Source organism: Gopherus evgoodei, chromosome 13, assembly GCF_007399415.2.
Source record: "Gopherus evgoodei ecotype Sinaloan lineage chromosome 13, rGopEvg1_v1.p, whole genome shotgun sequence".
Taxonomy (NCBI): Eukaryota; Metazoa; Chordata; order Testudines; family Testudinidae; genus Gopherus; species Gopherus evgoodei.
Window position 1 is genome coordinate 22,265,176 of NC_044334.1, and position 12,912 is coordinate 22,278,087.

General features: G+C 50.3%; 1 protein-coding gene across 4 annotated transcripts in view; it reads right to left on the reverse strand.

Moving 5' to 3' along the window:
* Window positions 1-905: 905 nt before the first annotated feature.
* The window catches only part of CABP1 (calcium binding protein 1), a 41,694-nt gene continuing 29,687 nt past the window's right edge, over window positions 906-12,912 (reverse strand). For all 4 annotated transcript variants that reach the window (XM_030582584.1, XM_030582583.1, XM_030582585.1 and 1 more), the window contains 5 exons: window positions 10,260-10,290; window positions 9,370-9,513; window positions 7,484-7,593; window positions 6,777-6,924; window positions 906-5,965 (listed from right to left, as the gene is read on the reverse strand). In XM_030582584.1, the coding sequence (XP_030438444.1) occupies window positions 5,940-5,965; window positions 6,777-6,924; window positions 7,484-7,593; window positions 9,370-9,513; window positions 10,260-10,290 (459 nt within the window). In that variant the 3' untranslated portion in view covers window positions 906-5,939. The remainder of the gene's footprint in view (window positions 5,966-6,776; window positions 6,925-7,483; window positions 7,594-9,369; window positions 9,514-10,259; window positions 10,291-12,912) is intronic.

Sequence of the window (12,912 nt, forward strand, 5' to 3'; positions counted from 1 at the left end):
ATGAACAAGAATAGCCTGTCTGTAAAACACCCACAAAAAGGAAGGGGATGGTTTTGAGATATAAACTCCAGGTTCAAGCTCATCTTTCCATGGGTTCAAGTCCACACAGGATCAACTGAGCCCTGAGATCCCATTGAGGTATATACACTGAGCACCAGATATTTTACTGTGTGGGGGACTTCAGATCAAAGCACCTTCAAAGCAGAGCCCTTCTCCACTGTGCATGGACATTAAGGATCCCCTGGCACTTTTTTGGCAGTAGAGAGGTTGCCTCTGCTTCTTTAGCTGAAATTCCTTCCCGCTGCCCCAGGTGGCTGCATTTTATTGGTGCTGTGAGTCTAAAGTTTATAAAGCACTTTGGGGTCCCCAGGGGCAGTCAGTGCCAAAAGCATGTATACACATGTTGGCCGTTATCAGTTATGAGCAGAAGTGGCTGAGAAACCCTCTGACTGGGCAACCTCCGGTGATCAAAAATCATGAATCAGACCCCAAAAAATCATGAACATTAACATTTTTATACGGTTTTTGGTCAGTCTTTTGATTTTTGAACTCCCCTTGCCCACTCCCTCCATGTGTGTGTGACAAGTAGTGTTGTCCACTGTCCCAAATTTACTGGGAAATGTGATTTTGACCCCTGCTGGAGAAGTGCTCACACCCACATCTGCCCGTCTCCTGCCCAGCAATTACTGATGCCTCCCAACCTCCAAACCAATCCCATCATCAGCTCTACCCCTGCAGCTCCCCTTTCATTTCTGCCCCATAAGTTCAGCCCCCCTTCAGTTGAGCACATCCCCCACCTCCATCAGTTCAGCCCCCAAGCCTCACTTTTGCTCCTGCTGGGTTCTTCACCCCCCTCCACACACACCTGGAAGAGGCTGCAGCAGGAACCCCTCTGTACCCCTGCCCCTCCCCAGGCTGAGTGCTGCAGGGCAGAGTAGAGGGCTGTTCCCACTGCTCACAAAAGGGAGCAGAGCTGCTGAGTTCTTGCTGCTCCCTTCCCTCCTCCTGCGAGAGTTGCTTCTGGGTAGCTGAGGAAGCTCTTCCTACAGCAACTCTGACTGTTGCTGGGCTCCAGGAGGCAAGTAAGGGGGGCAGATAGCCAATCGGGGGGCTGGGCTCAGTCCCTCAGGCAGGGCTCAATCTTGTGAGCGGCCTGAAGCTTTTTGCCTCATCTCCAGCCAGGCTTCAGCCCAGCCAGAATCCCTTCGCTGTGGGGCATGCCATGGCAAGACCTGGCAGCACTGCTGGTGAGGGGCCTTTGCTGGCTGACGTCGCTCAGCCATGACAAACCTGAGCAGTCGGCCAGCCCATGTCAAGGCGGGGCAACCTTTGCCCGGCAGGGACACAGAAAGGGGCCTGGAGCTGGGCTGTGCTTTATGAAGGGGTTGCTCAAGCACAGCCCCTACCTCACACACTCTTCACTTTTATCTGTAGTCCTGAGGTGCAGCCCATAGAGACACACAGATCACTGTGCCTTGCTTCGTTCAGTCCAAGCAGGTTACACTGCATGCTGGGAGCCCCTCCTGCCCTTTTGTTCTGGCCTGTGACCCAGGAAGGGGCTCACACAACTAGGGAGGGTTTGTCTGGAGGAGGGGCAGCCACTGCCATCCTAATGCACCTGCTGCTTCACTCAGGGCTAGTATGTGTCACTCAGGATTGCACAGTTGCTGGTGAAGAGGGTTTTTATTGGGGTTGCTTGGAGGAGATTACACAGAGACCTAATGGCTGGCCTCTGGTGCTTTTCTGTATCAGGCCCACTTCAGCTTCCTATGGGATGTGAATGAGCAAACCTGGCCCATTGCACCCTGCCTGGTCGCATGTCACACAAGGGGTATCCCTTCCTCTGACACTGACCTTGGACCTCCTTCCTTCCTGTCTCAGAGGGAGGTGCTCCTCCTGTTGGGCTGGTGCTGGGCAGGCCTCGAGTTGTAAGTGGCCTCTTTATTTCTTCTGCTTCCTTTCAATTCTAAGACTCAGCTGGCTTGGAAAGGGTCACGTCTCTGCTATGAACAGGAGAAAGGGAAAGTGGCATATTGTTGTCTCTCCCCTCCCCAATACCACACTCATCTCTCCAGTTAAGAGAGTATCTTCCTCTGTGCCAGCCAGACTGCTTATTATTCACTGAGTAGCAGGCTTGCTTAACATCCGATTTGGCAAAAGAGGTGAGGGCCTGGGAGCTAGGTCTAACTGCAAGAGGGGCGTTCAGCCTCCATGATTCAGTTCTCGGTCCCTCTGCAGCCACTGTCAGGTGGGTCGTTGAACCCAGCTTTCACTAATGAGGACTGAGACCATCCCATCCCCACCTGCAATAGGCCACTGACGTTGTCCGTAACATTCAGACACTACCAATTTAGATGGGAGCTGGTGCTATAGACACAAAAGGCTCTGTATCTTGTTACTAATCTGCTAAACCAGCCAGTCCCCTGACCCATGCTGGGTTTACACTTGTAACCTACAAGTGAAAGGCCCAGTGTCTTCTTCCCAATCCCTGGAGCTGTCTCCATCCTCTAGAAGCAGCAGCGAAATTAGATTAATTCATGTGTTGGGCCTATATTCTGCACGGATGGTGACTTCAATTAGTCCTCTTAAGGCCCCAGTCATTTACTGTGGCGGGAAGTTACAGGCTATATTATCCATAGGAATTATCCATAGTTAGGGTGGCTAAAACAGAGAATAGAGACCCATGGATGGGAGGCAGAACCAGGGCTCAGTGAACATGATAGACTGAAACAGGATGTGGCTATCTTGAGGGGCAACACGGTCACACTCAGCTAAGGACAAAAGCACTTAGAGACAGCAGCCTGAGGCCTTGGGGCTTATCCTGATGAGCACAGGGCCACAGCAAGAGAGAAGGGAGACAGACGGAGCCTTGCTTGTTCCATATTGTCTTTCAGGGCTATTTGGAAGCCTTCCTGGCACTGGCTGGGAGATGAAAGCAAAAGGATTATCCCTGGAATGAGATTATTAGATTGAAGATTTAATCTCTGACCCTGTCAGCACAAAAAAGTAGCAAAACTCCCTGGGATTATTCGAGGTTGCATAGGGAGATAAAACCATCCCTGAGAGGAAGAGATTCTGCTGGCACCAACAGCAATTACTGCATGCATCCAGACCAGCCCCCTCTAACCTATCACGCAGTTGATCCTGCATTGAGGAGCCAGTGGGTTTATGGGGGATGCCAAGACTTTCCTCAACAGATGCCTTGGGCTTTCATGTCTACTCTAGCCCAACTACAGCCTCTTCATGCTGTGCCCTGATGCAATCCATGGCCCCAGTGGCTCCATACAGCAGAGCTGGACTCAAGATTCACAGGTGAAATTGTGTTTAGTGATATTCTTTTCTTCCAGACAGCCCCAGATCAGAGTGAGAAAGCCTCCAGTCTCTACCATCACCAGACAGGAAAGGGACCTCTCTACCTTCCATCTGTCAGAGAGCACCCTTCCCCCAACACATGCACTGCACCTGCATCCTCCAGGCTGATGCTTTGGCAGGGTTACTCTAAGCATACGTGATTATTTGTAAGCCCCCAGCAGCAGTAATGAGCAGAGAATGTGCCCAGTGAGTGAGATTATGCATTCTGGGGAATCCTGTGCAATTTGGACTCTGTGCAACCTCCATGAATGGACTTATGTTTTTAAATAAATTAAGACAGTGTCCCACCATCTGTTGCTGCAGGCAGAGGAGCCTCAGTGCAGGGGCAGGCAGCAAGCAGGCAGCCAAACAGACAGTTACTGTGACTATTTTACCCATTCATCCAGGGGCCACACACATGCAAACTCATTCCCATCACACACACACCCCTGCAATGTTCCTATTGCTCAGTATGCCATGTACATGTACACTTATCACACACACATGCATCAACACTCAACACCTATGCAGGCATTCCCATCACATGCATACACAGGGGCATCCATGCACACTCCCCCTCATCACTCACACATACACATGCTGTTCCATCACTTCACACATTCCCATTGCACTTTGCACACACACACACACACACACACACACACACACACACACACACACACACACACAGAGGACATGCAAGCACACACACTTCCATTGCTTAGGGACATGCCTATACAAACATTCCCATCATACACATGGCTATATAACTAGCTAGGATTCTGTACTGTGCTCATCACAGCAGTATCTGTGCACTGCACACACACACTGCACACACATATCACAGCCCTGCATGTTTGCTTCAGTATTATGTACAACTACTTGTACATACACTTTTCTTTCACCTCTGGTGAGCACCCCCACATACCTATAGTAGTATTGCACGCGCACACACAGAGATCTCCAATGCAAATAGCCATCTGCCCGCTCCCATGCATTCCCTACATACACACACAAACCCGCCCACACACTCCTGTCCAAATACTCTCATACACGCACACTCTCATACATGCTCCCACTGCTGGAATGTCAATTACAGACTGACTGCCACAGCAACAAGCAAACTGAAGCAAGGGAAAATCTTCATTCAGGGCATTGCGCCTTTGGGACAAACAGAATGTTGGAACCTGGCGGTCCAAGGGGAAAAAAATGAATAGCAACACTGGGCTAGTAGGAGGCTCTTGTATCTCAGCCCCTACCGTGGGAAGAGGGACAGCCAAGGATAAGAAAATGCTCCCAGGAGACTCTGAGAAATCCAGAGAGAGGGGATAATGCCCCTTGAACTGCAGGAGGAACTGGGCCCAATGATCTAATGAGTGACTGAAAGCCCCAGCCTAGAGAAATGGGGATGTGAATGGGGCAGCCCCAGCATATGCCTGAGACACAAAGAGTGAGGGGGGGATAGGAGAGTCCAAGGGACAGCCTAGGATAAAGAGAAGGATAAAGAGAGGGGATATGCACCTGATGCTATAGAAGAGGGACAGGAAGAGCTTGGGGGCCAGTATGTTGGTACATACTGCAGAGTCACATACTGTGTTCTAGGGTGCACTTCTTAGTAGGCAACAGACAGACAGACAGAGTCTCTGTATTCTGGATGACTGTACAGCCTCAGACACTGTAATCCCTGGTGTAACTCCACTGACTTAAATGGATTTCCAGCAAGGAGGAATTTAGACCATTAAGTCTTTGGTACCTGGCAGTATGTATATCATGTTTGCATTATGCTGCCTGTGACTAGATTGGCTGGAGGTATCACTCACCCTGAACAGCACCCAATCACCAATCCTGCAACAAGCAGCACCTACCTCCCCTGGCTCCAGCTTGTCTCCCCAGCCACAATATGGGTCCCAAAGTAGTCTGGTTGGAGTGGATCGGTTGGCAGATGCTCCTCCCTCCAGCCCACCCTTCATCTCCCACAGAAAGGCCAGGGCTGCACACACAGCTTCAGTTTGCACATTTATCACCTTTTTTTTTCCCCAAACATGTATTTGTAGTTGCTCTCGGTAAACATAACCACAGAAGACACAAGAATGTACCAGGGAGGCATAAATAACTCCAGACAGACACACAGCAAACACGGATACAGTTCACCAAGGAAATCCAACAGGTGCAGAGCACGACCTGCTGCAGCTACCAAGCCCAGATGGCTTTGCTTTCATTCCCCAATCTGAGAGGCTTTCTCCTTCTCTTGCTTTTCAGCAGTTGGTGGGAGAATAAAAGCAGGAGAGGAGGAGTCTAAAGTTGCAAACATCTCATGAAAACATCATGGTTTGTCCTGGCGCTGCAGTTTCCTGCTGTCGCCTTCTTGGAGGAATAATTCCAGTTACAGGACATTATGAGTCTTTCACAGTGTGAAAGGGTGGAGGAGTGTGGGGACCACTTTGGGGCAGGAGAGGCGGGTCATCTCGCACGGTCTCAAATGCATCCAGCCTATTAACCTTTGCATGGGAACATCGGGGCTAGATGCTCCACTCAGGTCTCTTCTGCCCTCACTGAGGTGCTGGTTCCTCTTCAGAGGAGTGTAATCTTCAACGGGACATCATCCTAACAAACTCTGCAGCCATTGACAAACAGAGAGGCTAGAGAACACACCAACTGCACCAACACATTCCCATCCCACCTCTCACCATCCTGAGACACTATGCAGCCAACAGGAAAGCCCCACCCACACTGCTCACTAGTTTGATTTCTTTACTGACATTGGAGAGTTTACGCAACGTGTTGCAGGATCCCACTAGCCAGGGCAGTTCATAATTTGGGACACCTGCCTTAGAACAACATAATGTCTCATTTCCACACTAAATTCTTTGATGGACACTGACACAGTATGTCTACACAGCAGCTGGGATATGTGATTCCCAACTTGAATAAATGTAAATGCACTAGCTCTGCTCAGGCTAGCACACTAAAATAGCAGTGTGGCCACGGCGGTATGGGTAGTAGCTCAGGCTAGCCGCCTGCATATGTACCCAGGGGGCATTGAGGAGGAAACAGAAATCCACCATTGGGCTGCACATGGCCACAAAGAGGTTTCTCTTCTGACATAGGGACAGTCTGTCCTAGTATGTGATCCATGGAGACATGCTTATCACTGAGATCCATTGAGAAGAGTTGTACAGCCAGACACTACTAACCAGGAATTTCCTACACTAGCCATCTCTCCCCCAATAGCCTTATCCTAACTAGGGAGAATCCCAGGAGATTCTGATCAGGCTGCCTCTCACCCCATTCCACAGATACCTGGGCCTCTTAGAACATAGAGATCATTTTCCTTCCTGTATTCCTGAAGCAGGGCAATGACCCAGTCTCTGATCCGAAATCCTGCCTGCCCCAGTGAAGATGGACAGTAGCGCATTCTCTCTCACCTTCGAAATCCACGTGCCCATCTCCATTCAGGTCCACATCTCGGATGATCTCTTCAATATCCCGATGGCCCACCTGCTGCCCCAGCAGCTTCTTCATGGCCTCCCGCAGCTCACTGGTGCTGATCTCTCCATCACCGTTGGTGTCAAACTGCAGGGAGACAACAAACAACAGTAGAAAGAGCACAGTCAGCTGAAGTGGACCCTGACTTGCTTTCTTGGGTACCTACAGTCTCCAGACTTGGGTCCCATGTTTTCCCCTTCTGAGTGCATATATTTGTCCATGAGGTCCCCTGAGTCTCTCTTGGCTCTCTCTTTCCTTCCTTAGGCATCTTCTCTCCTCCTGCTCTGATACCACCCTGTTCCCTCAGGTCCTTTTCCTCTCCTCACAGACCCTATACATTATCGCTGTGCTTGGCCCATCTTCCTCCTTTGTTCCCTTTCAGGCCTTTGCTCTCCTTGTTGCTCTCCTTGGGCTCCCCTTCTTTCCATACTTGGTTTCTCTTCTTTCCTTCTCAGGGCCCTCTTTACTGTATATGCTCACTCCTCCTCCTCATTCCCCCACTGATCTTCTCTCTTCCCTGCCTTTGCTCTCCCCTTCTCTCCACTTTTACTACATGAGAGGGGGTGCTCAACTCTCTGAGGGGGTCACACAGCACAGGGGGCATTCACCTCTCTGAGGGGGTCCCGCAGCATGGGGTGGTGCTCACCTCTCTGAAGGCATCACGTAGCTCCTTTACACCAATCATATCTGCAGTTTCTGCCAAAAGTTTTGGTCCCATCAGCTCCACAAAATCTTCAAAATCCACATGGCCGCCCACTTGGGACCAAGGGGAAATTTGCATGTAAGACATTAATACGCCCTTTCTCCTTAGCCCAGCCGAGCACCCAGGGTAACACATCCACACATGGCTTCCACTGGAGATCAGCCACCTATGGGAGCGTCAGGATCTGACTCTCCAGGAGGCACAGCACAGAGAGTGCAGTTCAGGGGGAGGAGAAACAAAGGTGGCTTTACACCATCTTTGCACCCTCTGGATTCTGGACAGGGCTGAAAGGGTCCTAGCTCCTCTAAATTACAGCAGGCCATCCCAGGCTGCCTATGGGCAGCAGGCAGCTCAGAATCCCCACAGCACTGTGTGCTATGGATCTGTTCCCAGCATACACCATCCCTCAGGGCTTGTGAGTGAGCAAGCACATGGCAGCCCTGCAGGTTTGTGTGAACAGAGGGAATTCTGCCTCAGCCAGTTGTATCTCCCGAATGGGCCCTATACTGCACTGGAGCAGAGGAGAAAATCTGTCCCAGAAGCTCAACACCACAGCTGGACAAACTATTGTAACAAGCAGTGTATTCAATGAATTAATGCATTTTCCTTTTTATGATGTAGCTGCAATTGGTATGGAGTTCCTCAAATTCCTACCTGTTTGTCAGATCACCAGACTGACCTAGTTATACAGCCCGTAGATCACCACACCGCCTGACCTAGTTATACAGCCCGTGGATCACCACACCGCCTGACCTAGTTATACAGCCCGTGGATCACCACACCGCCTGACCTAGTTATACAGCCTGTGGATCACCAGACCGCCTGACCTAGTTATACAGCCTGTGGATCACCAGACCGCCTGACCTAGTTATACAGCCTGTGGATCACCAGACTGCATGACTTAGTTATACAGCCTATGGATCACCAGGCCACCTGACCTAGTTATATAGCCTGTGGATCACCACACCGCCTGACCTAGTTATACAGCCTGTGGATCACATGGCAACCAGTGCCCTGGTTATCTGCTATTTGTTATGTGTTATTTTCACATGATACTGTTTCTGCTCCCTCTCTGGATGATTAACACTTTCTAGCCCAGGGAGTACAACAAATAATGCCTAGTGAATATTCCTGTGGGCACCATATAGCACTGCTGCAGACAAGTGTAAGGACAAAGAACTGACAATAGAAGGAAAGGACACAAATACAGCCATATCCAATCACAGACAGGTTTGTGAATACACTTCCCCATTATTCCACCTTTCATGTGACAGCAGATGGACAGAGGGTAGCCCCTCAGCCCATCACTCAGAGCTATCTCCTCAATACTCTCACACCTCAAGCTAAACACCCCAGCACTCTGCTCCGACATAGCACCATGCTCACACCAAAGGATCTCCCTCCTTTCAACACCCAATCTCCTTCCTCAGCACACACCATCTAGAGACCAGGTTCAATACAACAACATGCAGTAGCTGCACACCAATACCTTAAACACCCATATCGAGGGCAACATTTGACCGTGTACACAACAAGGGCAGTCCTATGTTGGTGTATCTGTCTCAACACATTGCTCTTATACCTCACTAACTATCTACAAACCCAGATAGGTTGGTAGGCTGGAGACAAGCAAACTGACTGATGCCCAGAGAACTAGGCAAACAGACAGATGGGCTAGCAGAGAGAGTGAGTGACAGGCAGGCAGGCAGGAAGCCAGGAGAACAAAGGAGGAGGAACAGATGAGAGCAAGAGACTGACAGCTAAAGCCCAGCATACGAGGCAGACAATGGCAGTGACAGGGGAACATGCAAGTGAGGGGTCACACTCACAATTCATGTTGATCTGCTGGGATAGCTCTATGAGCTCCATCTCGGTAGGCATGTAGCCCATGGTCCGCATGCAGTTCCCCAGGTCCCTGCAGTTGATAAACCCATCCTTGTCTTTATCAAACTCCTTGAAGGCTTCTCTTAACTCTGTCAGGGTGAATCCAATAAGGACAGTGTTGTCAGTGATGGTGTTAGACACAGTTCCCAGAACACCCCCACAAGGAGTGAGCAGCAGCGATGCTAGGATCTCAGAGATGTTCTTTAGGAAGGTGCCCATTCCCCCTGCAGATTCCCCAGAGAGAAGCTAGAACTAGAGGAGCTCTGAGTTCCATCCCATTAGCACTTCTACACCATGCCCTACAGCAGTCCCTGCTCAGACTGCAGAGTCTTTGAATGGTGAGACAGTCAGCACTCCTACACTATGTTCTACAGCCCTCCTGCAGGAGACAGGGCTCCCCTGGGGGGGGGGAGGGGGAAGTGGGGCAATTTGCCCCAGGCCCCACAGGGGCCCCCCAAGAGATATAGTTTTCTATAGTATTGCAACTTTTTTTTATGGAAGGGGCCCCCGAAATTGCCCCAGGCTCCTCAAATCCTCTGGGCAGCCCTGGCAGGAGATGGAGCAAATGTGATCTCCCCCAAAAATCACCACTCCAACACTACACTCTACAGCTCCTCTGTCAGGAGATGGCATGTATGTGAGCTGCCCCAAAGTCAGCACTTCTGCACCGTTCCCTATGATGTCTTCTGCAGGGAGTGGCTAGAATGGCAACAGCTATGAGCTCGTCTACCTAGTTTTACCCCAGATTTCTCCCCCCTTGTGATCAGTCTGGCCAGCAGTATATTTTCACTGAGCAGAGAGAAAGTGAGACATGGAGGAAGGGTCAAAGTTTTACCTTCAATTTCTTCTGGTCGCAGTTCTCTGTCCTGCAATGAGAGAACATCTTCTGTTAAACCCAACCATTTGATAGGAAAGTGGTATCAGAATAGCACTTATGAGTACAGGCAGGCCTGGGAGCATCACGCACAAGCAAGAAAGTGACAGAAGAAAGAAGAAGGTGATGATCTACCTGGCAAGGCTTTGACATCATTCCCTTTCCTATTAGGAGGGTGCCAGCAGCTGCCTGCAGACTTCTCTGTGGAAGCCCATCTCCATTTCATCAGCTGGCCAGGTGGGCAAACAGAAGTGTTGTTCCACACCTCAGGCCCAGCTCTCCAGCACACCACTACAGATGGAGGAGCTGGCACTGAGAGCCTCCACCGTGTATCATTCCCCTACAGTATCATTCCCCTACAGTGACTCTGGGTGGCAGAGTCTGGCACCGCTGTAGTTTGGAGCTCCTCTGAAGCTCCTACCGTATTCCCTACAGCAACTCTTGCTGGGAACGTCTGGGTCTGGAAATAGCTGTGAGCTGCACCACAACCAGCAAGTCTACAGTGATTGCTGCTGGGAGGGAGAGCAGCCATGAGCTCTCCCAATCCTATTCCCTAGAGCCACTCCTGTAGGGAGGGACTGGAACTGTAGAAGCAGTGAGCTCAGGACTGGCACTAGGGTTTTGAGCGCCCTAGGCGGATGGCAATTTCGCCGCCCCGTGCGCTGGTCCCACGGCTCCAGTGGAGCTGCCGCAGTGGTGCCTGCGGGAGGTCCACCGGAGCCACATGAGCAGACGATTGCCCGCAGGCACCACTGCGGCAGCTCCACCGGAGCTGCCTGCCGCCCCCTCCAGCGGCGCCGTGACCCAGGGGACACCCTGGACTGCGGTCTGCAGCGGAGGCACCCTGACCCAGGGGACACCCTGGACTGCCGGCTGCCGCAGAGGCGCCCTGACCCAGGGGACACCCTGGGCTGCCGGCTGCCACCGGCAGCTCAGACTCCCTCTCTGTCCCAGCAGCAGCGGCTGCTCAACCATTTAAAAATAAATTGGGGGGCGCTTTTTGGCGCCCCCAAATCTCGGCACCCTAGGCAACTGCCTAATCCGCCTAAATGGTTGCACCAGCCCTGAGTGAGCTCACTCCAGATACAAACATTTCAAACCCAAACAAGTAGGCAGAGAAACAAAATATACAGCAGCAAGGTCCTCTATAAACAAAACAGGACAAGGATTCACCATGATCAGGAAACACTGCAACTTCAAACATCCAGTTTGGTTTGGATTTTTTCAGAGAGGGGAGGGATGTAAAAGAGTACAGGAATACTTCAGAGACTGCATCAAGAGGAAGAAAAGATGAGTGTGGAAATGCACTGCTTTCTGGTTACTAAAACCCGCTTCTAACTCCACTCATGGCTCCCAGGCAAATCCAGAATATCTGAGAATTTGGAAACAGAGACAAAATTTCCCTTCTTGTCTGAGTCCTGGCTTCTCCCCTCATCTCCCAGGGGTCTGCAGCCTCACCACAGGTCCCTGGAGACTGTGCCCTTGATCTGTTTCATAAGGATGAGCTCTTGCTAATTAACCGTAGGCTTCTGTGGTAACTCTAGCGGCGGCTGCCCAGAGAATACAGCAAACTAGGACACACACTGGTTTACATCTGTGCAAAAAGGGGCTGTGCCAGAGAAATGATCAGCTTGTCATTCATAACCTTCCCAGAGGCATCTCTGTGCTGCATGGAAGTTTCAGAAGGCTCAAGCTCTGCAGTTTCATCCTTCACAGATCTGGTAATTTCAGACATGTCATCCTATTTCTTCTGCTTTCATAGACACTGATTTGTAAAAGAGTTCACACTCTTTAAAGCAGGCACAGGAGGCCTCACTGCCTTCCTATCAGTGATATCATAATGAATTACAGTAACACAGTGCTTAATCTGTGCCAGAGCTGAGCCCCAGCACCTCTGGGCTTGGCAGTTCATAGCCCCAGTATCTCTGGGCTTGCCACATCACTTATGAAAGTAAAGAAATTGCTTGAGCCCTGGCATCTCTTTCATTACAAATTAAGCACTGTTTGCATATCTCCAGCCAAGAGACTCCAAGCTTTTTTGAATTTTAATGATCCCAGGAGTCCTTCTTGAGCACCACCAGTCTGATCAGGAATGGTCAAGATACGGAGGTATCATCAACTCAGTTTTACAAAACAGTGAATTGACTCATGCAAGGTTACTCACTGCATCTGTGGCAGCATCTGGCTGAGAACACAGATCTCATGCCAGCTAGGCCTGTGCTTTAACCACTAGACCAGGCTGTACCACAGTAGATGTCTGAAACCCCATTATAGCCAGCATCATTAACACACCAGAATGTCCAAGAGGAAGTCCCAAGACTTTTTCAGCCTGGCCTCTATTTTTGCACATAGAGGCATTTGCATGTGCAGAGGTATAAGCACTTCTTTGTGTGTGCAGATTCTGTCATTGGAGGGAGCCAAAGACTGTATGTGCAAAAGAAGAGGCCACTCCAGGTCCCTTGGAAAATCTAGCCCAAATTGTAACTGGTGTCATGAGGAGATTTTCTGTTTTAAAGTCCAAGGAAGCTCCCTTAAAAATGATTAAATAGGAAAACATCTGCTTAAGAAGAAATCAGCTGAAGCAGTGTAAAGCTTTCGGAGGAGAATATATGGA